Source organism: Pleurodeles waltl, chromosome 4_1, assembly GCF_031143425.1.
Source record: "Pleurodeles waltl isolate 20211129_DDA chromosome 4_1, aPleWal1.hap1.20221129, whole genome shotgun sequence".
Lineage (NCBI taxonomy): Eukaryota > Metazoa > Chordata > Amphibia > Caudata > Salamandridae > Pleurodeles > Pleurodeles waltl.
Window position 1 is genome coordinate 267,854,303 of NC_090442.1, and position 26,512 is coordinate 267,880,814.

At 43.6% G+C, this 26,512-nt stretch overlaps 1 protein-coding gene across 4 annotated transcripts in view; it reads left to right on the top strand.

Annotated features, from left to right (window-relative positions):
• Positions 1–26,512, top strand: part of SHISAL1 (shisa like 1) — a 644,593-nt gene that overhangs the window by 426,699 nt on the left and 191,382 nt on the right. For all 4 annotated transcript variants that reach the window (XM_069228280.1, XM_069228281.1, XM_069228279.1 and 1 more), the window contains exon 4: positions 6,852–7,139. In XM_069228280.1, the coding sequence (XP_069084381.1) occupies positions 6,852–7,139 (288 nt within the window). The remainder of the gene's footprint in view (positions 1–6,851; positions 7,140–26,512) is intronic.

The window sequence follows — 26,512 nt, forward strand, 5'->3', positions numbered from 1 at the left end:
AGAGGAAACGTCAACGTATTCAGAACACCTCCGCACACCTCATCCTCAACATCCCACACCACAAACACATCTCAGCCCACCACAGAGACCTTCACTGGCTCCCTGTCAACAAGAGGATCACATTCAAACTCCTCATCCACGCTCACAAGGCTCTCCACGACACAGGCCCTGCCTACCTCAAAGAATGTCTCAGGTTCCTTGTACCCACCTGCCAGCTCCGTTCCGCCAACCCCTCCCTCGCTACCATCCCCCGCATCCATAGTACCACAGCCGGCGGAAGATCCTTCTCCCACCTCACTGCCAAAACCTGGAAATCCCTTCCCATCGACCTGCGTCTGACCCAGGTCCCCCTGACCTTCAGGAAAAGACTCAAGACCTGACTATTCGAGCAGTAGCAAACCCTCTCTCCCCCCCAGCACCTTGAGACCCTAACAGGTGAGTAGCACGCTTAAAAAGTGATTGATTGATTGATTGAGATTCAGCTCTCCCATGACAAAGATATGTCTTGGTCCCATTGATTCTTAGGAACCTCTCCGTCACTCTCTGAAGGGCATGGCCTGGGCATGTAATGATTTTGGTAGTATTTTTGAGTTCTTAATTATTCATAAAGGTTTAAGAATCAAAACACTTATGTTTGGAAGCTTACTTAATACTACTCAAGAAGAGGTGCTAGGGAGAGCACATAAATATTGAATAGGAGGAATACTAGAAAGGTTTACATGTAGAGATACTATACACAGGATATCCTATTTGTGGCTAATTCATCTGATCTTCTGACCCTCATTTTTTGACAGCTTTTTACAGAGGAATGAATGAATCCAGCATAAGGCAAGCCCGCAATTTAGTCACCAATTTCCTACTCTATCTAGCAGTATAGTGTGATCAACACTGTAACACGCTGCAGAAAGTATGAGTAGTATGAAGGCTTGTTGTACAGGTCAGCCTTAAGGTGGTCTGCCCCCAATTGTTTTGCCTACTTATCTGCATTTTGTTCTGAAATTCATTTTTTGTTGGCCTTATGACTCTGTGCACTTTACCACTGCTAACCAGTGATAATGTGCTTGTGATTGCTCCCCTAAACAAGGCTTGATTGGCAGACACTTAAATGGCATATTCTCGTATGTCTCATGTAGAGTGGTATACCATATATCCAGGGCCTGTAAATTAAATCCTACCAGTGGGCCAGCAGAATTTATTGTGCTACCCACATACGTAGCACCTTTAAACTTATCCCTGGCCTGCCATTGGAGCCTGAATGCAGTTTTATACGGCCATGTAGACCTGGCATTAAAACCCCCTTGCCAAGCTTAAGCTCCCCTTTTAATCCATACAAGTCACCCCAAGGTACGCCCTCAGAGTGCTGTGTAATTTAAAGTTTGAACATGTAAGTTTGTTTTACATGTCCTGGTTGTGAAAAACTCTTAAACTTGTTTTTCACTACTGTGAGGCCTAGTCCCCCATAGGATAACATTGAGGATTCCTTATTACATTTAATAAACTGTAAGTTCCAATTGGACGTGGGTAGCTATGTCATGTTTGGTATATATTTGTAATGATAAACCATATATAATGGTGAAGTCACATTTTTCATTACAATTTTGAAAATGCCACTTTTAGAAAGTTGACATTTTCCTTTCTTTATCACTTCTGCCTGAGGCCTGTCTTGGGTCACATGCCTGGGTGTAGCTGACAATTAGACTTGTGAATTTCTCCCAGACAGTCACACAATACAGGGATTGCCCGAATGACCCATCTGCTGGCAGGGTGGAGGGAGGAACTGAGCACAGACCGGCTTGCAGCTGAATATCCTGTGCTGTGCCTTCACACAGAGAGTCTAGCGACCCCACATTGTCACTGCAGCCAGCTTGGAGCCAGGGCAGGGGAGGCAGGAAATTCCATGCACTTTAAAGAACCTTCCTTAATGCCTTTCTCACTTTCCAGAGGAAGTGTATAAGGGTATGAAAATAGGACCTTAAGACCCACCCACCAGTACACTTGTGGACCAGTTGATACTGTGGGAGGAAGGAGGACTGCTGTTCTGCTGGGTGCACTGCCATTCTGCTGGACTGTTGCTCTGAAGGACTGCTGCCCTGCTGGATTGCTGTGCTGTTGCACTGCTGGTGTGCTGCCTTCTGCCTGAGTACAAGGACTGGCTCTTCATCTGTCCCAGGACCACCAGAGTGACTCACAATGGCTAGTTTGCTAGCTTCCTGTTCAGAGCCACAAGGACAAAAAAGACTTCCTCCATCTTGAACCTATAACTGGGCCCACCCTGAGTGAGTCCCGATCCTCCAAGTGGTACGCCTCTAGTCCTAGACCCTTGGAAGTGGTGCTAAAGGTGCCCAGATAACCAAAATTCAAAACTAAGGACACATTTTTGCCCAAAGGTGCTCTCAGAACCAGGAGGAGACTGGGACCATCCTGCTCACTCGTCTGCCCAAGCTCAATCATTGGTTGGATTGACTTCTGCAGCTACGTCCTTCTCTGGAGCTGCAAATCCTTATCAGCGGTCCTTTGCCAAAGTGGTATCCGACCTTTTGAAACTGTCTTTTGCTACAGCCCTCTGCCTCTCCCCCCTGGAAATTTTTTACTTAATTTCAGAGACTAAGGCTCTCATTACGACCCTGGCGGGTCGTGGTGGCTGTTGAACTGCCGCCAATGTGGTGGACCGACCGCCACCCTACGACTGCGGCGGTAGCACCATGGTCAGACCACCTGCATTGCCACTTTACCGCCACAGGACAGACTGGCAGTGATGGTGGTCCTAATCCACCAGGACAGAGCTGAAAGCAGTGCTGCCCTGGGAATTACGACTCCCCTCTTCGCCAGCAGCTTCATGGTGGTAGGACCGCCATGAAATTGCTGGCGGAGACGGGGTGCAGGGGCCCCCCTGGCTGCCCTGTTGCAAAGTTTCCTGTCTGCTTTGAAGACAGAAAGTTTTGTGATGGGTGCTGGTGCACCCTATGCACTACAGCATTGTCCCCAGCTCTATTACAAGCTGGTGAAAATGCTGTAGGCTGTTTCCCACTGGGCCAGCGTGCGGAAACTCTGTTTCCGTCTGCTGACCCAGCAGGAAAATCGTAATGGGGCTGACAGGGAGGTGGCCGCACCAGCGGCAACCTACCCATCGGGACTTTGGCAGATGGGCCTTTCCATCTGCCGAAGTCATAATCGACCCCTAAGTTTGAATGTAGAAACCTTCATCGCTGCTTTGACCCAAGGCTATGCAACCACACGCTCTCTCCTCGGGCACCTCCTGCAGCCTTTCCCCACTGAACTTTACCTTCTCAGACACTTTTTCTCTGAATTTCTTCTTAGTCTGAAGGTAAGTGTTGACTGGGCCCAATCCACTTTGCGTATTCGACCTGTGCTCCATTGCAGTCAGCCATATTTTTTTAATTTGTTCCGGTCTCACATGGCTAGATGTCAGCGATTGGTGCTTAGATTTGAGTTTTTAGGCACTAGTGTTTACTAAAAACTTTACAAATGTATAACTCTTTGTTAGAAATGGGGTCTTTGGTTGACAGTCAGGTTACCCCCTGTTCAAGCAAGGACCCTCACTCTAGTCAGGGTAAAAGAGAATCACCCTCAGCTAACCCCTGCTTACCCCCTTGGCAGCTTGGCAGAGAAGTAGGCTTAACTTCAGAGAGCTAGGTGTAAAGTATTTGTACCAAAACACACTGTAACTTAATGAAAACACTACAAAATGACACAACACCAGTTTAGAAAAATAGGAAATATTTATCTAAACAAAACAAGACCAAAACGACAAATATCCTACATACACAAGTCAAGTTATGAATTTGTAAAGATTAAATTCAAAAATAGCGCTTAGAGAAACAAAATGCTTCGATGAGGTGTTAACACAGCATCGTAACGGAGTCATTCCCAACAAGCCGACGCCAGCGGCGCCAGACACGGAGTCGTGTAGACCCCCAAGTACAGTACCTTTGGTGAAGAGTGAAAACAAGTCGATGCGCAAAGTCAGGGATCGTGGCGTCTGTGTGAAATGTTGAATCTGCCCACCTCGAGCGGCGTCGGTCACGATGTGGTGCGGCGACTTCCACGGAGTTGCGGACTTCAGCGGGGCTGCAGCAGTGTCGGGCCTGCGAAGGTCGTCGTGTTCCAGCGAAGATCACAGATTCGGTTGCAGGCGGCGTCACCGGATTCAGCAGCAGCGCCGGTCCGAAGTTGTCCGAAGTTGATTTCCTTGGATTTCCACCAGCTTTCCTTTCAAGGGCCCAGGGACTGGATAGGGCACCACTTGACAGAGCAGGAGTCTCTCAAGAGACTCCAGGTGCTGGCAGAGAGAAGACTTTGCTGTCCCCGAGACTTCAAACAACAGGAGGCAAGCTCTAAATCAAGCCTTTGGACATTTCTTCACAAGATGGAAGGCACACAAAGTCCAGTCTTTGCCCTCTTACTCTGGCAGAAGCAGCAACTGCAGGATAGCTCCACAAAGCACAGTCACAGGCAGGGCAGCACTTCTCTTCAGCTCTTCTCCAGGCAGAGGTTCCTCTTGATATCCAGAAGTGATCTAAAGTCTGTGGTTTTGGCTGCCCTTCTTATACCCAATTTCTCCTTTGAAGTAGGCCTACTTCAAAGTAAAGTCTCTTTTGAATGTGAAATCCTGCCTTGCCCAGGTCAGGCCCCAGACACTCACCAGATTGCATTGTGTGAGGACAGGCACAGCCCTTTCAGGTGTAAGTGACCATGCCTCCCCTCCCTCCTAGCACAGATGGCTCATCAGGAAATGCATACTACACACCAGCTCCCTTTGTGTCACTGTCTTGTGTGAGGTGCAACCAGCCCAACTGTCAAACTGACCCAGACAGGGAATCCACAAACAGGCAGAGTCACAGAAATGGTATAAGCAAGAAAATGCTCACTTTCTAAAAGTGGCATTTTCAAACACACAATCTCAAAATCAACTTTACTAAAAGATGAATTTTTAAATTGTGAGCTCAGAGACCCCAAATTCCACATGTTCATCCGCTCACAAAGGGAATCTACACTTTAATCAGATTTAAAGGTAGCCCCCATGTGAACCTATGAGAGGGACAGGCCTTGCAACAGTGAAAAATTAATTTAGCAATATTTCACTGTCAGGACATATAAAACACATTACTATATGTCCTACCTTAACCATACACTGCACCCTGCGCTTGGGGCTACCTAGGGCCTAACTTAGGGGTGCCTTACATGTAAGAAAAGGGAGGTTTTAGCCCTGGCAAGAGGGTACACTTGCCAAGTCGAATTTACAGGTAAAACTGCACACTCAGACACTGCAGTGGCAGGTCTGAGACATGATTACAAAGCTACTTATGTGGGTGGCACAACCAGTGCTGCAGGCCCACTAGTAGCATTTAATTTACAGGCCCTGGCACCTCTAGTGCACTTTACTAGGGACTTACTAGCAAATCAAATATGCCATTCATGGATAAACCAATTACATACAATTTACACAGAGAGCATATGCACTTTAGCACTGGTTAGCAGTGGTAAAGTGTTCGGAGTTCAAAAGCCAACAGCAACAGTTCAGAAAAAATAGGAGGCAGGAGGCAAAAAGATTGTGGATGAACCTGCATTAGCAACAAAAGTCCAACATTCTTGTTCTCTGATTCTACTGATTGGAGTTTTGTTATTCTGGTGTCAAATAATGTATTAAAATGTACTCTATTCTTCTAAAAGGGTTTGGGATTTTGCCTGTGTTGTGTTTTCATTTTATTATTGTTTATGTTCTGCATAAATACTTTACACTTGCCTTAAGGTAATTTTGACTGCTTTTTGTGCCAAGCTACCCAGGGTTAAGCACAGGCTAATTTAGTGACTTTTTGTGGTTTACCCTGCAAGTAACTGTGGCTGTTGCTTGACCAGGGCTCACACCCCAGTCAACCAAAAACCCATGGCTGTTTTTGTATTTTTATTCGGAGTGGAGCAGTTCCTCTTTTATATGTACTGCTACTGTCTTGTTACCTCTGATAGATCTAAAGCCAGATTGACGGTCGTGCTGAAGGTAGTTCATTTCCATATAGTCTTAGAGCTATCTCAGCAACTCCTCCAGGATCTTGTTGCTAAAAGGGGCATCACTCTAGTTTCTGGGTTGCCAGAATTCCAGTGTTTGCATTCAGTTTATTTAGTAGAGTGGTGATAATGACATAGATTAGGGCCTGCGATGGTTCGTGACCTGAGGGAAGTATTGGTCATGTTTTGCAGCCTTGTGGATGATACAGAGGACATGCAGTGATCTTTGTAAGTTAGTGATCAAAATTGTTTCATTCTGGTGCCTAGACTTTGCATCTCTTCAGTTTCTAGAAGGCGGGTAGAGCCACACCAAGGTACACACGGTGGAGAAACTGTCAACACTGCCACAGTAGACCTACGCGACAAACCTAGTGTGGGTAGAGGGACAAGGAGACAGGTTGAAGATATTATTACCTACAGTGATTTGTTTTGTGTGTTAGCTCGCACAGTGAAATGAAGATCGAGTACATTTAATTTGATAACTTCTAAAAGTCTTTATGTATGAATGTCTAAAGATCCTCATTAAAAGTCTATCCAATGCATACAACTTAATCTCTGATTGTTGATGGTGTTTGTAGATCAGCAGCCTTCATAAGAACATTACTGTATCATTCACAGTTTTTGTCAGTGCATTTTCAATGAAATGAGTTTATAAATAATCCATTTAACTGAATATATTTCATAGTTTACTCCAGATTTTCAAAGTGACTATTCTAATTATTAGAATATGAAACATTTTTCATACTCCACATGTTATTTCGTTGCAAGTTAAAGCTCATAATCATGATGTATTGCTGAATATTCATTTTCTGCATTATTTCTTCCAGCAATTACAGCGCACTGGTCGGCGTCTGGATCTATGGATTTTTTGTTGTCATCTTGTTGGTGTTGGACTTTCTGTATTACGCAGTAAGGAACTATGACTGGTGCAAGTTTTATCTGGCACGGTGGGGCATACAGGGGAAGTGGCTGCAGCAGGGACAAGGCCAGTGGACCAGCCCTGCTCGGGACACGTGCCAAGTACAGACTCGTTCTCAAAGTTCACAGGCAGTGCATACTTTAAAAGGGGACGCCGTGAGCTCACCACTGATGTCTTTTCAAACTTCAACTGCCTGGTAAGATTGTGTTCCTTTTGTGCCTTCGAACTCTTAGATAGCAGGGATATTTTAGTTGCTGTGCTGTCCCACTCTCATTCTCCTGCTTCATGTAAGTAGAACCTCACAATGTGTTGTACCACGCCTCAATTTCTTGGTCATGCATATGAATGAGATGATCTCCGGTCTAGGTAGACTTTGTCGGTCTGCATGTGAATATGCTTTCAGCTTCGGAAGAGTCAATTCTGCTGCAAGGCGAGTATGGGAGGGGTGAAAGCTGCACATCGTTGAAAATCTGGGTGTATTGCCTGCAAGAAAGAGCACCCAGTTTTTGGTTGTTAAAAAGACGATGGAGAAAGGCATGCCAAGAAAGCATAACTAAATTTCTCGAGACTTAATGGCAATGTCAACATTTCTCAGCATTCTCAGACTGCATGGTTGTACACCTAACCTCCTCGGCCCTGAGGCCTCAATAGCTTTTGAAATCTTCCTGGAGATTCTTTTTACATTTTGGCATCTGGAATCTGCACTTGTCTTTTGTCCGCAATCACTAATCGAAGGTCCTATAAAGTCTTAGTGGTATAGTTTGGTCTAAGATGTGCCACTTGACACACCGTCATTTTGTTCCTCAAACATCTGTGAGTTGCAACTGGGTATTGCTTGTTTTTTTTGTGTAGTCAGCACATTTGGTTTGTGATATATAAAACTGCAAATAATTTAAGCCTTTTTAACGGGGTTTGCACAGGGATGGGAACTATGCAGCCAGTCATAAACCTGACGGGATCGGCTATAACATGTATTTTTCGATTAAAACTTGACGTTTGCTATGTTATTACTATTTTTAGAGCGCACCTCCACTAATGATTTCATGGCTTTTACAGAAATACATCATTGCATGAGGCTGCAGGGATTTATTTAATATCATAGGCCTATTTGAAAATCCAAGTTTTCAGCAATTCACAAAAAGTCATCTCCTCCCTTATCTTATTAAATCTGGTAGGGTATTCCAAATGGTGGGAGCCACAAATGAGTAAAGCAGACCTCCTCATTTTACTTCGCGAAACCGTGGAAGAATCAGGTAATTTGTTTTAGCTGATCTCCAGTGTTGCGAGGGGGAATATTACTTAATTATTTCTCCCACAAATTTGGGTGCTGTGCCAGCCAAGCTTTAAAACGCCATACAGCACACTTTATTAAATTTAATTCATTCCACAGGTGTGGAGGTATTGAATGTCCTCAGACATTTCCGTATCCAAAAATGTGTACATGTTTGGACCTTACACAAGAGGGGTAGCAAATCCGGGTGACCGATGAACAAAGAGGTACCTGCCGTACACGGCTACATATGGGAAAGGGGAGACAGATTCGTTTTGTACATAAGTATCACGGAGAGAAATAGATATGAGGATTTAACTCTGAATCCGTGTTCCAATCTACATCCTAAATTGTAACACCCAGTGTATTTTGCTATTCTGTTTATGGAAAATGACACCCATACACAATATTCAGGCTTCGCTTGAACTGCAATCTGGCAACAAGGTGACAACATTCCATGTTTTCACGCTATCATGTTTTATAAATATGACCTGCTTTTTTATAGATGATTTTCCTTAATCTCAAGTTTATATGGCTGTATTTTGCCAGCCAACCAACAAACATTTAATCTTCCTTCTCCTCTCCGACTCATAGCTAACTATATGACTGAAGTCATCTAATCAAAACGTCTGCATTTGCTTTATACATTTGCCTTTATTTTTACTTGTATAGCACGCTGAGACTCTAGGAATATTTCCACAAAATATAAAACTACAAAAACACAAATAGATGGTGTCTATTTTTCACAAGGGCAATGTCTTATTACATTGGATTGCAGTGACCACAAGCACTGAAGGGGCGCATGTGTCTTGCTTTGGCAGGTTGTGATGTACATGTGACCTTGTACTTTTGAGTCTTATAAAGGAACCCTCCGGTATAAGATTTAAACATAGGGTGCTAGGAAATAAAAATAACACTGCCGTGTTGAACTCCTCATACATTCCTGAAAGATTTGGCATTCTTAGCTAAAGTGCAATTATGCATTCAGTGCCTGCTTAAAGCCTGTCACTTGGCCAGTAGCATTGTGGAAGTATGCTCAGCTTGTGTTTGCCTTGCATAGCATGACTACAAAAGGGAAAACATGCAGCTGCTTAGAGGAAAGGTCTGCCAAGTTCCACCCTGTAGACATGACTAATTATACACATTTAAGAATAACACATTACTAAGAATGGGTGGCCACTAACTTCATTATCTGCAAAATAAAACCAACAAAGTGTTTCATTCCTGTGTGATGTGCAGAATCTATTGCTAATAATTCTCCCAGCGCATTTTGGATTAATTTATTCGCATTACATGCTCATGTAGCGTCACTGAGATATGGCTTATATTAACTCTGCACATCACGCCCCGTGCATCCATGTAAAAGTACATCCGGAAGTAATGCCTTATCCGTTGATTCCAAAAGCTTGATGGTACTCTTCTGTTTGTAAATTACACCACAGCATTTATTTGGAATTCCTTATGTGGACTAGGTCTATGGACTATCACCTGCCTCTGGGTGCCTGAACTGTCAGTCCTTGGAAAAAAGAATCAAAGGGGCATATGTATAGTGCCCTAACGCCTCCTTACGCCACATTAATGTCACTGTTTTTGGCTTTAATGTGGCCCAACGAGGTTGAAATCCCAGCGCCTTATTTACAGGCTGGCGCAAGGCTTGCATTGCGCCACTCTGTAACCCTTTGCGCTACATTATGCCTGCGCTAGGTATAATGTACGTAAAGGGGGCGTTCCCCCGTTAGGGGAGCCGGAAAAATGGCGTAAGGAAATCTATGATATTTCCTTATGCTATTTTTTATGGCACTTTTAACGCCTACTCAAGAGCCGGCGTTAAAAGGGGGCTTCCATTCTTTAGAATGGGGCCCTATGTACTCTGCAGGAGTAGCGCCAAAATGTTGGCGCTCCTCCTGCAGAGTACATCAATAGCATCATGAAAAATTACGCTAGTGCCCCCTACCCTACGCACTGGTGCGCCGTATTTTAAATACAGCGCACACATGGTGGTGATAGGGGGGTGCTAAGGGGCACAGGGAAATCTGCCCCAAAGTTCTGCTGCTGGAGGCATCAACTGCCCTTCTTGGGTGCAACAGGCTTTGGATGCAACAGACTGTTTCAATAACTCTTTTAAAAATTGCACATTGTAGTAGGGGAAGCCATCTACCCACCAAGTCCATCTGTTGCTAAATATAATGGAAATAATAACCCATTTGTTCCTTCCAGAAGGGAAGGTGGTGTTGCTGGAGAGTAGCAGCAGTCAAGGTGGTATTTCCTAAGATTTTGGTAGTCTTATTCACACGTTCCAACCCCTTCCCCCCCCTTACGCCCTGAACTGCTTTCACAATTAAACCAGCTCATTCTGGGCTCCAGTCTATTGCCAGACCATTTTATTGACTCTACATTGAATTACATATTGTAATCATGTCCCTCCGACTCTTTGCCCTTCATATGGTGCTGTTTATCACTGCGCCTCATACATTTCTGCATGACTACCCACCTCTGCCTCTTTTATGATCCAAGGTGTCCTGGCCACACACTAAATCTTATCACACTAAGGCTAGCACATTCAGCCCGCCTTCTGTAATATATCCTTGAAGATCTTGCTTCTGTCAACGTGGAGTGCAAATCACAGTAGCTCATTCAAACTCAAATCTGTTTAGAAATCATTGGTTCTCCCACGTTTTAATCTATCATAGAACCCAGAGATGTGATTGTCCTTCCATGTTACCTGCTGCAATGGTGAACAAAACCTCCATGTCGGCCAAGTGGCAGCTTATTCCCATTAAAATAATGTTGGTTCTCCAAACTGCACAGTGTATCTGTAACTAATAGTGAGCTAGCATGTTTATAGCTTAAATTTTAAGCATAGTGTGCTCCTGAAAATTATGTATACTGACTAAGTTGAATCTCTTGGCAGCATTTGGTGTAGTAAACATATAACATTGTTGTCCCATCAATTTCTTTCACTTGTCCGAAGTAATGAGGATTAGTTAGTTATCTGCTTCCACAACTGTCCTAACCTGATCAATTCAGATAGCTTCACTGACTGTCAAACTACATTTGTGAGGCCACTGGTCAATGAGGGCTACTGAGCCTCAACCAGGGGGGTTGCGGCCATTCACTGCTGATAACCTAGGGTTGCTCCTACAATGACTATTGCAAACTAAGCCAGGTACAACCCCTTCAGCACTTGACTCTCCGTTTCAGCGATAGTGAGCAGTCACAGGCTTCTCCGGGCGGTAGTGTGGGGATATCTGGAGAGCACAGAGCATCAGTCACACAACAGCACAATAAATGGATATCCATCCCAGTGGAGATATTTTCAAGAAAGAAAAGTGCTTTTAATGCATACTAAAATGAAATACCACATACTAACATGAGAATTGAGTGTCCTTAGGCACTATGAGGCAATGCTGTGCCTCTATCCAGCCATCCCCTCCGCCCTGGCCTGGGTCCCCCACCCTTCCTTTTCTTTTGTAAGAGGTTTTAGTTTGATTATGGCTCAAGTGCAGTTCTCATTTTTGAAGTGCTACTGCTTAGTCGTTACAGGTTAGTTTTAATAGTTATCTTACCACACTGGTTGGATCAGTTCTCTTTGTGGCTGCCCAGCATCCTCAAAGTCAAAAGTTCTAGTTCCTTGCTTTCCAGATTGGGCCTCTGCAGTAGCTGAGGGTCTTGATGTGGATTGCACGGGAAGCCTGATCATGACATGAATAGTTTTGGCCCTGCAAAGGCTACCTAACAATGTGGAGAGACTGCAAGCCTGCAGACACCAGGATCAACAGATTGCACTCCCCAGTCGTCGTCTTCTTCTGGATGCACCACAGGCATCTGAGACATATTTCACCTTGCTTCTCCTGAACAGACTCTCCTCATGGAGGATTGCTGGGCTCATCCTTCCACCAGTAGCCAGGCTAGCTGCTTGGCACTTCAGCACAGGGGTACAGTTACACAGCTTCAGTACACAGCAATTTAAACAACAGATCGGACTCAATTGAAGTCCCCTCACCTCTAGGAAGCTGAGTATCATGCAGACACCAGCTCTGGTTGCACAGCAGCCCCTGAGTAGACTGTGCAGCACTCTCTTCCTTGGACATAGTGGAACTGGAACTAGAACAACCAGAGATGTAGTGGGCCCCAACCTTCATCCATCAAAATCAGTAGATGTATATCCACCGTCTGCAAATTAAGAACCAATTTGAGGAGGTGTTCTTCCCACATCAGTCTCCAAATATAGCAATAGAGTAGTCTTCACCTTAGAGTTTCCATAACAGAAGCACAAGGAAATGTGAGATTTTTGCACCTGGCTATCATCAGTTATTGAAAGCGGAATCAGGGAACAACAAAAGACCAGGTCTCACCTAAATGCCCCTGTCCCCTTGCACAGTCCTAGCCCTCTCTCCCACCATCTAGCACATGGTAGTATTCAGGAAGAGTGATAAGCAACTCATTGCCAAGCAAATGGCCTCATCTAATTTCTGAAGAAGATCTGTCTCTACCCCCATTATTTAAGTGTCTGCAATACACTTCCACTGTCTTGGAAAATAGGCTTGTCTTCATCTTTTACAATGGCCAGGCCTGGAGTATCTACAATTGACCACACAAACTTCCATTACTGTGGATCATTGACACACCTTGCATTTACCAAGCAGGCTACACACACAAACCTGCACAACATAAACTTGGCAGGTTACGGCAAGGAGTTGGGTAATCATTTAGAAGTGGAACTTTACACAAGTGAACAGGAAGATCTCCAGTCTAGTGCTATCGATGAAAACCACTGGCTTCTGCTACTACTGCTGTATGTGCTAAGCCCAGAAAAAAAACTAATCCTCTGCCAGTCAATCAGGGTGCACACCTATTGTGCCACTGCAGGTCATATGAGAGTCCAGATCTCTGGTATATACTAAATTAGCATTTCCTTAATGCCAAAAGTCAAATACCAGAATACCTAATACACACAGTCAGGCACTCAGGGCAAGGGAACATGACTGTACATCATGCAGGGATCATTCAAATCCCAACAGACATCAAGAGTTTTAACAAGTTCATGACATACTTTCTAAATCTTCTTCCCCTCTCTGGTGCCACTTCTGTTCAGCTGACAACCAAATGTGTAAGTTTTCAATCTGGTGTTTGAGAAAATCCCCCAATAATTATGATCACCACAAACAACACTGCAACAGGATTTTATTAATGTCATGAAAAGATTGTTTATCCAATCTTCTGTGTTTAAAACATGGATAGATGATCCCTATAGCCGTTATAGTCCAGAGAAGGGAAAGGAAGTGAAAAGCAGAAAGACAAAAGCATAAGAATAGACAAGCACCCTTAATAGCTTCAAAACTCTACATCCCTTCTTCCAAGAAGAGGCCTCCTGACATGAGTTTTTTTCTCTTCTTTCTTTTTTTGGTTTCTGGTTAGAGAGGTGGGTCTGTCTTCTTCACTCCATAGCCCGCGAGCTTGCCCTGGAACGAGCCTCTGTTGTGCCCCTCCCTTCTGCTCTTTCTTGTTCTTTTGCTTCATTTTGCACTGGAGACATCCATAATAGGAAGAGCTAATGCTGGGTTGTGGAGGTCATAAAAACAAAGGAATGACTCCACCTCAGCACAGAACGTGGGCAGAGAAATAGGATGACATGCTCCTGGTCTTCAATGCATTGAGATAGGAAGGGGCTATTTACTTCAACTCTGTTGAAGGGAATGTCCCTCCTCACTGGGATCTTGGGTATTCATGTTTTTTCTTCTTCAGCACATTGAAAGAAAGAAGCTTATTAATCTGTTGAAGGGAAAGAGCCCCTCCCTGTGAGGCTTCGAACTAAAAACTGGTCTGGCTGGTTCTTAATTCTTGAGAACCTAACCATGTATAATGTACCTTAGCCCATCATTGGACACTTTCCTCTTTCTAGAGATCTAGAAGACAGAGTCAAAGCACACAAGATGGGAACTGTGGTGGCAAAGCATAAATTGGGGTTGCTGTAGATAAATCTTACACAACCATCCCAAGTCTTCTCTCACTGTTCATAAGGAGCAAAAAAGAGAACACATGAGTGCTCAAACTCCAAACTACAAATGATCGAAACCCATGTAACGAAGGAGGCTGACCAGACTCATGATATGATCATCATCTGATTATGATTATTTGAGCAGGCTCAACTTGGATGGGAGAATCAGTTTTCAGGCTAGAGGCAGGGAACACCCACAAGCCCATAGACCTACCTTAGAGGTATCTCCACAAAGGATAGGTATTCTAACACAAGCCATGACAAAACAGGCCTGGAAGGATTTAAGTGTAGAGAAATGCTCACTTTCTAAAAGTGGCATTTCTAAAATAGTAATATTAAATCCAACATCATCAGTCAGCAGAAGTTTGTATTACCATTTTGGCCATACTAAGTATGACCTTATTACTCCTTTCAGATAGAATCTACCACTCAAACAGTATATGAGGGTAACCCTAATGCTATCCTATGAAAGGGGCAGGCCACACAGTAGTGTAAAACGAATTTAGGAGTTTTACACTACCAGGTCATAGAGAACACACATGTTCGTGTCCTCCCTTTGACCTACATAGCACCCTGCCCTGTGTGCTACCTAGGGCCTACCTTAGGGTTGACTTATATGTAGGAAAAGGGGAGATTAAGGCATGGCAATTACTTTTAAATGCCAAGTCGAAGTGGCAGTGAAACTGCACACACAGGCCTTGCAGTGGCAGGCCTGAGACATGGCTAAGGGCTACTTATGTGGGTGGCACAACCAGTGCTGCAGGCCCACTAGTAGTATTTAATTTACAAACGCTGGGCACATGTAGTGCACTTTGCTAGGGACTTACAAATAAACTAAATATGCTAATTGGGTATGAGCCAATGTCACCATGTTTTAGGGAGAGACCATATGCACTTTAGCACTGATTAGCAGTGGTAAAGTGTGCAGAGTCCTAAAGCCAGCAAAATTGAGGTCAGAAAAAGAGAAGGAGGAAGGCAAAAAGTTTGGGGGTGACCCTGTAGAAAGGTCATTTCCAACAGTGCCCATCCCACTACAGATAAGATTATAATCATCCAGCCCAAACTCCTTCAAAATAAACTTCCTTCCTAGCCTGCCCAAGAATGCAGTCTAAAATTTGACTCTCAGACTATTAAAGAAGCTTCCAGAAACGCACCTCTGATATTTGGTTCTGTACTAATAAAGGGCCACTGAAATCAGAGGTCATCTTTTTTGCGTACCATATAGCTCAGTGGAGAATATTACTGAACACACTCCTGGCTGTCTCCATCTCCATCAAATACCTCACAGCCTCCAACTATCCATTTCACTCTCCCTCTTTTTTAATGCTGAACTTATGCCAATCCACATGAATGGGAATAGTCAGGTGCGAACATCTGGCCCATATCCTGAAATACTTGATCAACTCTTCCAAGTACTAGAAGCACACCCGTCCCCTGAAGATCATGCATACAATAAAGGTCCTCAGTCAAACTCAGACACCAACCCACAAATCCCTAAGGACCAAACTCCAGCTTGTCAAAATAAATCTCCAGCCCTCTCTATCTCCACCCCCACCAGGTCACAACAAGAAGGCAATCTACCAAGCACTGCCCTCTGCATGAAACTTATCTCCCTTTCTCACAAAGCTACTGAACCAGAACAGAGGGGCAGAGGCCCAGTCATCAACACCCTAGAGCAAGGGCAGCCTAATTCCCACATATTAGTCTGACATCATCTCCTCAGATAAGACCCAAATTAAGCACCAGAAAACCCAACAGTCACATACACACAGCACATAGAGTAGTCCATCGGTCATCCAGCAGACTATCACCACCAGGGCAGGTTACACCCATCCAAGGAACCAGACGTTCTAGTGCTCACAATCTCAGAGCAGAAAGTCAGAGAGCGGCATAGAAAAGAGCAGCGGAAAGCAAACCTTGAAATTATCCATAATTTCAGATGCAACTCTACCTCACAATGGCAACACTGCCTCATGAGACTAGAGCACAAAATCAAATGTCTTAGCAAAGAGCTTAAAGTCATCATGAGATACAGTAAAGACACCTTACAAGATAAACAAGATAAAAAGAAAAGTATTTGTTAGCCCCCACTCATAAAAGCCACTCCCCTACACAAACAGGATCTACCACTCAACCATAGGCCTCCATACTGGCGCAGAACGACAGCTGTAGGCCAGATGAAGGAAGTACATAAGAAGCAGTTACTTGGAGGCAGAAATAAAGGAATTTATAATGTTACTAAGATGGCTAATTGAAACATTGAGCAAATACAAATTGATCCAAAGTACTAAAAACAACCCTACTGGAGGATTGACCTCTGACAGATAAAGGTATCTCCGCTATTTATAGGAAACTAATGTGTAACTCACTAGATCCCCTGGTGGCCCTGCAGGCCTCTTGGGAAAGAGACCTGGGAGCCCTTGAGGATGAAGACTTGATAGAGGCTGCAGAGAGTCCTAGAGAAGTAGCCATTTGGATTTGCTTCAGACTTGTTCAATTGAACATACTACTCCAGGACACTTTTACATTGGGTGGAGTGGGCGGTCACCCTCCTGTGCCTGAGAGGGTGTAGACAGAAGGAAACCTTCTTTCATGTGTTGCAGGGATGCCCAGTATGTCAGACCTACTGGGAAGGGGGAAATTGGCACAGGGTACAGGTCTGGAGATCGCCTTGAAACCCACTTGGCATCTCCTTAATATTACAGGGAAGGTGGCCTGGCCAAGGTACCAAATAATCTGTCCGGTGTTTGCAGTGACAGTAGCTAAGCTTTAAAGTATGCAGAACTGGGGTGTTGCATCTCCCCCTCGTGTAGATGACTGGGAGGTGGACTTAGACTGGTGTCAACAAGTTGAATACAGTGTGTACCTCAGCAGAGGCTGTCCTAAAAAATGGGAAAAGGTGTAGGTTGGGTAGCACAGCTACCGGGGTGTGTCAGGGGAGAGATATTGCTGTGATGCATATTACTGCATTCCACTAGTCGGTGTGTTTCCTATGGGTTAAGCAGTCTGTAAACTGTCAGGATTTCCTTACTGATGGAAATGGAATTATTCCTGCACCTTTCATATGTTGTGTTTCTCGACCTCCATTGCTATTGATTGTATATTCCTTTTTTACTGCTTTACTGCAATTGACCAACTGTTTAATAAAAAGAGGTTTTGTTGATTACAACCTGCAATTCAAAATACCATGTATCATCAAAAGCACATTTCAGCACTGGATGAGAGACATCTAGTTGTGGTACTATAGCCTGTTTAGTTGTAGGACCCCAAATCACCCCTGTGAATAATATGACTAAAGCCAATGCATTTATTGAAACTTCATTCAGCCAGTATATAAACCTGTAACCAAACACAAGGGGTGTAGTTTAGTCAGAAGGTTTTAGGGGTGTGTGAATCTTAAATGTTCTAACTAAAAATGAAGCAGGTGTTAGGGTGGAGGGGTGTGATGACCACTTGTGCCATATTTATTATGCCGAATGACATATTGCTGCCTTCACTGCAGTGCATAATTAAACAGCACCTCAGGTGGCAAAAAAAACAATCACAGTGGGGCAAACACCAGCACTGAAGGCCCAGGACTGGATTGGTATCTCTTGGCAGGGCTCACCATTGGCAGAGTCCAGCAGCCGAAGCAGGATGGAAGGGATGTCTTTGATGGCCCTAAGACTTCAGTACAGGAGGCAAGCCAGCAAGCCCTTGGAGTCACTTAAGTTCTTTAGAGGATGTAGAGAGGCACGTTCAGTCCTTCTCACCCCAGGTAAGAGGCAGCAAGCCAACACAGCAAAGCAGTTCAGAAGAGTGGCAGACCCTCCTGGCAGCACAGCAGTCCTTTTTCCTAGCAGAATGTCCTCAGATCTAGAAGTATACTGATTTGGTGGGGTCTGGTGTCCAGTACTTATACCCAGTTGCACAAGTGTGGGACACTTCAAAGAGAGGCCTTCGAAGTGCCCTAGGTCCCTGCCCTTCCTTCCCTGGCTCCAGAAGCTCTGCAGGGGGCTATCTAACTCTTTGAGTGGGGACAGGCACAGCCCTATTCAGTTATAATTGTCGACTCTTCCCTCCAGTCTAGTCAAGGGAGAACACCCAACCTGGAGATGGGAAATCAGGATCGAAAGGTCATGCCCCAACTCACTTTGTGTGTGACTCTCTAGAGGGAATGCACAAAACCCAGTTGTCACCCACCCCAGATGTGTATCCAGAGACAGGAGGAGGCACGGAATGGCTAAAGTAAGAAAATTAAAAATTTCTAAAAGTGGCATTTTCAGACTTAGGGGGTTATTACAACTTTGGAGGAGGTGTTAATCCGTCCCAAAAGTGACAGTAAAGTGACGGATATGCCACCAGCCGTATTACGAGTCCATTATATCCTATGGAACTCGTAATACGGCTGGTGATATATCCGTCACTTTACCGTCACTTTTGGGACGGATTAACACCTCCTCCAAAGTTGTAATAACCCCCTTACAATCTAAACTCCAACTTCACTATAAGTTGTGATTTTAAATTGTGAGTCCAGACACACCAAACACCAATTTTCTATCTTTTCCCAATTGGAAATTACACTTGAAGACTGATTAAAGGTAATCTGAATGTTAAATTACAAGAGAGATAGGCCTTGTAGTATTGGAAAACAAATGTAATAGTTTTTACTACCAGTATATGTTAAACTTAAAAGTACATGTCCACCTTTTTAAATACACTGCACCCTGCCCTGGGGCTAGCCAGGGCCTGCCTTAGGGGTGACGTACATGTAACAAAAAGGAAGCTTTGGGCCTGGCAAGTGGGGGCACTTGCCAGGTTCAAATGTCAGTTTAAAACTGCACACACATGCTCTGCTGTGGCAGGCCTGATGCATGTTTAAATGGCTACTGTAGTGGGAGGCCTACTAGTAGCATTTAATTTACAGGCCCTGAGCACATGTAGTGCACTTTACAAGGGGCTTGCAAGAGAATTAAATATGCCAATTGTGGATAAGCCAATCTCACCATGTTTAGAGTACAGATCACCTGCATTTTAGCACTGGTTAGCAGTGATAACATGCACAGAATCCTAAAGCCAGCAAAAATGAAGTCAGAAAAACAGGAGGTCAGAAGGCAAAGGGGCAGAGGAAACCACAGCAAGGATGTCAGGTCTAACATGTAGAATGCATGGAAACATGAGACTTGCACACCTTTCCAAGTCTACTACTACCTCTGTTTGTGAATTCCAAAAAGTAGTACACTGAGCACTCATTAAAGGAATACTTCTATGGGTGCATATTTATATTTGTTTGGTAAATCAGTCACTATTTGGGCCTGATTTACAAAGGTAGCTTAGGCTTTTGATTACTTTGAACTTTTGAGAAGGTTTGCTACTGTCTAGCTATTCACAAAGGTCTATGGGTAGATTTACTCAAATGTCATTTACATATCTCCACCAAAGTGAAGGGCCTGGGACCATTCACAGACTACATTTTATATTAAGTTTTGTAGTACTACAGTAGTATTACAAACATACCCAAAACTCATACTCAAAGTGCACTCCCAAAGTACTACTGCAAAAAAGTAGTACTTTGGAGGAGCAGTTTCTGAATAGCATTTTGTGGTATGTTTGTACTGGTACTGTAGTACAACAAAATGTGCTTCAAAATGCAGGATGGTGTATCTTCTCTTCAGATGCCAACAATGATTAAATAGATATTCAACCTAAGTTCCCCGTTATAGCAAAGTGATATATTTTACTTGCTTTCTGAACTCTGTTGTACATGGGATCAGAATGAGTGGCTTTTTAGTATCCGTCCAGCCACCATTACATAGGTTTGCCACCATAGAATAATTTTTGCCAAAGTTGAAATTTCTATTACCACACCAATCCAGTGTATAGTGTTATGTCAGGAAATGAGAACAATCTCAGGGGCGACTTTCTTTAAAAATGATTGCAGAGGTGATGAATTTATTGCTGGTGAACGACACTGGCTGAATAGGACACTATCCGAGGAAAATCCAGCTCTGCATTAACATTTAGCAATGCAGCTGCTTATTGCCTATGGACATATTTACCCCAAGCTTTCTCCTCAATGGTTACGGAAGAACATTACTTCTCAAGGATGTACTTTATTAAAACGCAACCTGCAAGGAACAACCGGAAGCTCCTGTGTCCCTTCCTAGATACTTTGGATCTGTATATGTTCCAGACTTCCCCAGTCGCAGACTTTAACTCAACTGTAATTGAGACATCTCAGGCAGTTCCATGGAGAGAATCTGAAACTTCTAAGGATGCTGGTTGTATTCAGTGGCGGCTGGTGGCGTTTGAAAGGGTGTTTGAGGCGTAAGGTCATTATCTGCACATTCTGTAGGTAAACAAATATTTGTAGACGGGCTTTACATTAGCGTAATCCCACATTTACTTTACATTAGCATAATTTGAAGGTGTGGAAAGGTAAATTGTAATCACTGTCTTAAACGACTTAAGTAAATGATGGATAACATTTACCCTTTTTTCATAAATTAGCCAGTTATTATATGTGTAAAGAACTGCCTTTTCACTTCCATATTAATTGCATATCAGTTCTGGCTACTGAAAGTATGCTCTACATTGTTTGAGACACAGGACAAGATTGTTTCAGATGTGGTTACAGAAGCCTGTGTAATTACTTTTATGCATGATGTTGAACTGTAGTTTTGTACCCCAGGCCATGATGACTAGTGATAGGGACTGTTAAATGAAATGCTTGATGTTTGTGTGTGTGTACTGTTATGAAGCAATGGTGTAACAAGCCCCGTGGGAACAGTTTGCCCCATGTTTAATACACCAATAATTAAAAGTAATTTCAAATAATCAACACATGGATTAATGCTAGCTGTATCCATAAACATAGCGCCACTTGCGTATGATTTCAAATGTATGTGACCCCCGATTGAAATGCAGAAGGCTGTCCTTACCGCTGAATTGAAAATAAACGCTTTATCTTGCCTCCTTTCCTTTTGCATTGCGCACATTTTTAAAAAATCTGGGTCTTGGCAGTAAACGTTTCAGATAAAGAAAGAAATTCTGCCTCTAGAACAGCTATAAGCATATTATTATCGGTGTTGCTCTTTATTATTGCTTGTTATAGCTCACGCCATAACATGCCCAATTCTAAATCACATTGGCCTAAGATGTGCTGAAGCATTTCATGAAAATGTTGAACATGGTGAACATGTTGTGGATTTTTATTTAAGAGGCACTTTTCAAGGTGCCTGTTTCACACTATTTTTCCTGAAGTTGGGCAGTCCACTCTGCTAATTGTTATCAGCATTTGCATTCTGTGCACGTCTCACATCTCGATTATTTGTATGTTAAAAATAATAGTGTCTTGGCTGGTATTGCAGGCGCCTTACTTATCTGCAATGTGTGTCACCATAAAGACACTTTAGGAAGAATGCAAGCAAAGTCCCTGAACACACGTTCTTTGAGACACAATAATAATACAAAAAAACATGCCAAACATGATGCACCTTTAAGTGAAGCAGCGTGGAGCAGCGTCGTCAAACATTTTGATGCTAAAATGGCACATAGCTAACTCTCTGTTTACGGGTCTAGCGTCAAAATATATGGGTTAGCGTCATATTGTGGATGAGGCAAACTACCTTGCACTAATGAAATGCAAGGTAGGCGTTCCCGTCCACAATATCATGCTAACCTCCTACTGACTTATTTATATTCCGGTGCATGTAGTAGGTGGACCAAAATAATGGCGCTAAGCCTGCTTAATGCCATTATTTAACACCTGGGCCAGACCAGGCATTAGGGTACCTGTGGACCCATTCCCACGGCCAAACAACATGGATGTCCACCTCAAGCCCTCATTACTTCATGTAATGTTAATGTTTCAAACTAAAGCAAATGTTATTTTCTAAATACACGTCAGCACATTCCAAAGCGGTTTAGTAAGTGGGTTTATGGGTCTAAGTAATAATGATTCTATTGTTTTAAAAAAAAAGTTGTATCATTTCACACATCAGAAGAGGTTATGGAAGAGAAAAGAAAGAACACAATATGCCAGCCTAGCAATGTTTGCAAGTTGTGGGACAGAGTTTAGACAGAGTTCAGAGCATACTTTTAAACATTCCAGCAACTGCAGATTTTAGGCCTACCAATTCATTCTCAGTTAGTGATTAATAGTATGATCCTTCATTTTCTATCGGGGCCTATTGAATACATTTACAAGTTTCAGGATTCACTCCAAGGGCATTTTAATGTTGATGGGATAAATTAATAAAGCCCAAATTTTTGCAAAAGCAACCACACACCATCATGTATGACTAGGTATTAAGATTCGAATTCCAAGTAGTAGTAATCCAAAAAATGTCTGCATTGTTGCCATTTCTCAACTTCAAAAACAATAAAGGGCCACAGTTCTAAGCCAAATAGTGTTTACCAATATCCTAACGTAACATGTCAGCATGGCTTTTTCTAGCATTAAACAGGATATACATAATATGATCTTTTTTGATGGAGGATATGTCTCAAAATATATTTTTATGCCACTGAAGATTCAATATTCTTAGACTGATAAAATATGTATAATCCTGGGCACTGCAGGTCATTATTTAAAAAAAATGAAAAAAACATGAAAATACAAAAATGGTTGTCCTGTTTACCCTGTACGACATCATGCATTTTATTGTATTATTTTTATAGTGCTTCCATTCTTCCAACGTGTTCTAATGTCCTTAACTTATTTTCTAATATAAGGTCAAAAATGGGGATCCAAATGTGGTAAATATTTTTGGAGGACAATCTTAACCCCTTAAATGCTGTGCCTCCCAAGCCAACACCCCCCTTCCCATAAGCTGAGCCCTTTTTTGGCCTTTTGGGATAGTTTGTGCTTAGGCCTCCTTAACTTTTGGTCAACATAGGATATCCACAACAAATTTGCATTCTTTTTTTTTTTCAACATCGTGGGAATTCTAAAGGTAGCCAGAGTTTGTGGATTCCCCTGAAGTGGACCATGGTAATTGCCAAAATATAGCCACGCTTTGAGTATTTTGGGAAAAAAGTGCCTGTTTCTTTTTTTTCCTTAACCACTGGCATTGGCAAATGATTTTCTGTGCTAAAGTCACCATCCTCCCAGCTTTCAGGAACTTGGAGCACTGATTTAAAAAGAAAAAACAACTTTTTACCACAGTTTTGGCATTTTTCAAAGAGGTAGTGCATGTTTCTTATTTGTTGTGCTTTCAACCTACTTTGTTTGTGGTGGAAACCAGTGAGAAAACCCAGCGGTCGGCCAGGAAAACTATATATTTCTGATAAGTTGACAACATCAGAATTCAGCAGGAGGTCATAAGTGTAGATCCCTGTAGATGTTTCCAAAACATTGTTGAAATAAAGAAATATTGAAAATGAGTAGGAAAAAAACAGCCATTTGTGACAATGTTTTCATCTGCAATTTTTTGTTAGGACGTCTGATTTGCAAAAGCAATATACTATTATGTTTTCTAGACTCTTAAGGTTGTGTGCATATATAGGGTTTGTAGATATTCTAAGGACTTGAGATGCCCATAGCCAACAACTGAGCTAAACCCTACAACATTTTTTCATTGTGTACTGAGTATAGACCAGGCTACTCCAACGTGCAGCTCAGGAGCTACTGATAGCTCTCCAGCTACCTGGAAGTAGCTCTCCTTTTGCAGTACAGCCTACTAGATTAGAAGGTTTTGTTTTGTTAAGTTAATGTATGTATACCAAAATTCAAAAGTAGGTTTTCAAGATGAAAATGTGTGTATTTTCAGAACTCAAAAGCTGATGTTTAAAGGAAAAAAAAAATCAAAAATATAGTTAAGGTAATATTTGAGTGACAAATCGTGCATTTTACTAATATCACCTTGGTGACCTGGGCATTTCAACTATGGCTGTCATAAATTACCCATGTAGAGACATTCCAAATCAAAAAAGCCTTTTTACATTACTGTTAACAACCTTTCTCGATGGATTGAGGTGATCACTGTTGGTAATTATGCATAGGGTGGCCACTAACTTAATCTTGTTTGACATGGTCACTGGTACAACACTAATATTAGTAGCTCAGGATGCTTTTTACTGAGCCTCAGTAGCTCTTATCACAGAAAAGGTTGGAGACCCCTGGTATATACCAATTTAGAAGGTGAAATATGTAGAGTGAAAAATGCGAATGGAGGCAAACCTATGCATTTCTGAAATGGGCACAAGATATGGTGTTTAGAAACAGTGGTTGTTTGTACATCTCTGAATTAGTGGGTACCTGTACAATCATGATTTAGAGGGTATTTTTCAAAATGTCTTCCTTGTTAGACACTAGCCTACATTTTGAAGGCACAAATGCAACAAAAATCAATTGATAATACAAATGTTGTATTACTCTGTGCTCCCACATAATATATGATAAAAATGGTACCTCACTTTTGTGGGTAGGCAAGTGGCAGGAAACTGTCCATAATGGATACATCACGTTTTTCCACTCAAAACTGACCTTTTTTGCAATGTGGATTGCTGTGGAGTCTTTGGTACTAACTCAGTTGGCACCTAAGGAAACCTAGCAAAGCTGAACATTTTTAAAAAGTAGACACCTGGGGGAATTTAGGGTGGGGTGACCTGTGTGGCTCTCACCAAGTAGCTTTACTCAGAATCCCTTATAGATCACAAACGTTGACTAACCAAAACTGATATCCGCAAGTATCTGTGCTGGAAAGATCTGGAATCTGCAGGGAACCACAAACATCCTTCCACACATCATTTTCCTAAGTCTTCTGAAAAAAATGATACCTCACTTGCATGGGTAGGCCTAAAATGCAAAATGGATATCACATTTTTTACTGAAAAATAGCCCTTTTCCCATGTGGGTGACTGTGGATTTTGGTCACCAGCTCAGGTGGCGCCTAGGGAGACCTAGCAATCCTGCACATTTTTTAAAACTAGACACCTAGGGGAGTCCAGGGTGCTGTGCCATTTCTTCCATCGCAAGATCAGCAACCTCCACGACAGCTTCGGACACCAGACCCAACCTAACACAACCGAAGCCACATCCCCGACCATCACCCTCAACAACTGGACCCACATCAGCACGGAAGAAACCAAATCCATCATGAACTCTATCCACTCCGGCGCCCCTTCGGACCCCTGCCCGCACTTCATCTTTAACAAAGCCGACAACATCATCGCCCCGCACCTCCAGACCGTCATCAACTCTTCTTTTTCTTCTGCTACCTTCCCCGAATGCTGGAAACACGCCGAAGTCAACGCCCTACTAAAGAAACCTACGGCTGACCCGAGCGACCTGAAAAACTTCCGCCCCATCTCCCTTCTGCCTTTCCCAGCCAAAGTAATAGAGAAGACCGTCAACAAACAGCTGACCACCTTCCTGGAAGACAACAACCTGCTCGACCCCTCACAGACCGGATTCCGAACCAACCACAGCACTGAAACCGCCCTCATCTCAGTCACAGACGACATCAGAACCCTGATGGACAACGGTGAAACAGTCGCCCTCATTCTTCTCGACCTCTCGGCTGCCTTTGACACCGTCTGTCACCGCACCCTAATCACCCGCCTCCGCTCCACCGGGATCCAAGACCAGGCCCTGGACTGGATCGCCTCCTTCCTCGTAAACCGCTCCCAAAGAGTCTACCTCCCTCCGTTTCGCTCAGAACCCACTGAGATCATCTGCGGCGTACCTCAAGGCTCATCACCCAGCCCGACACTCTTCAATGTCTACATGAGCCCCCTCGCTAACATCGTACGCAAGCACGACATCATCATCACCTCCTACGCCGACAACACCCAACTTATACTCTCCCTCACCAAGGACCCCGCCAGCGCCAAGACCAACCTACAAGAGGGTATGAAGGACGTCGCAGATTGGATGAGGCTCAGCCGCCTAAAGCTGAACTCTGAAAAAACTGAAGTCCTCATCCTCGGCAACACCCCGTCCGCCTGGGACGACTCCTGGTGGCCCACGGCCCTCGGCACCGCACCGACCCCCGCAGACCACGCCCGCAACCTCGGCTTCATCTTGGACCCCTTTCTCACCATGACCAAGCAAGTCAACGCTGTGTCCTCCGACTGCTTCCTCACCCTCTGCATGCTCCGCAAGATCTTCCGCTGGATCCCCGCCGACACCAGAAAAACCGTGACCCACGCCCTCGTCACGAGCCGCCTGGACTACGGCAACACCCTCTACGCTGGGACCACCGCCAAACTCCAAAATCGCCTGCAACGCATTCAAAACGCCTCAGCCCGCCTCATCCTCGACGTACCCCGCAACAGCCACATCTCCGCACACCTGAGACACCTGCATTGGCTCCCA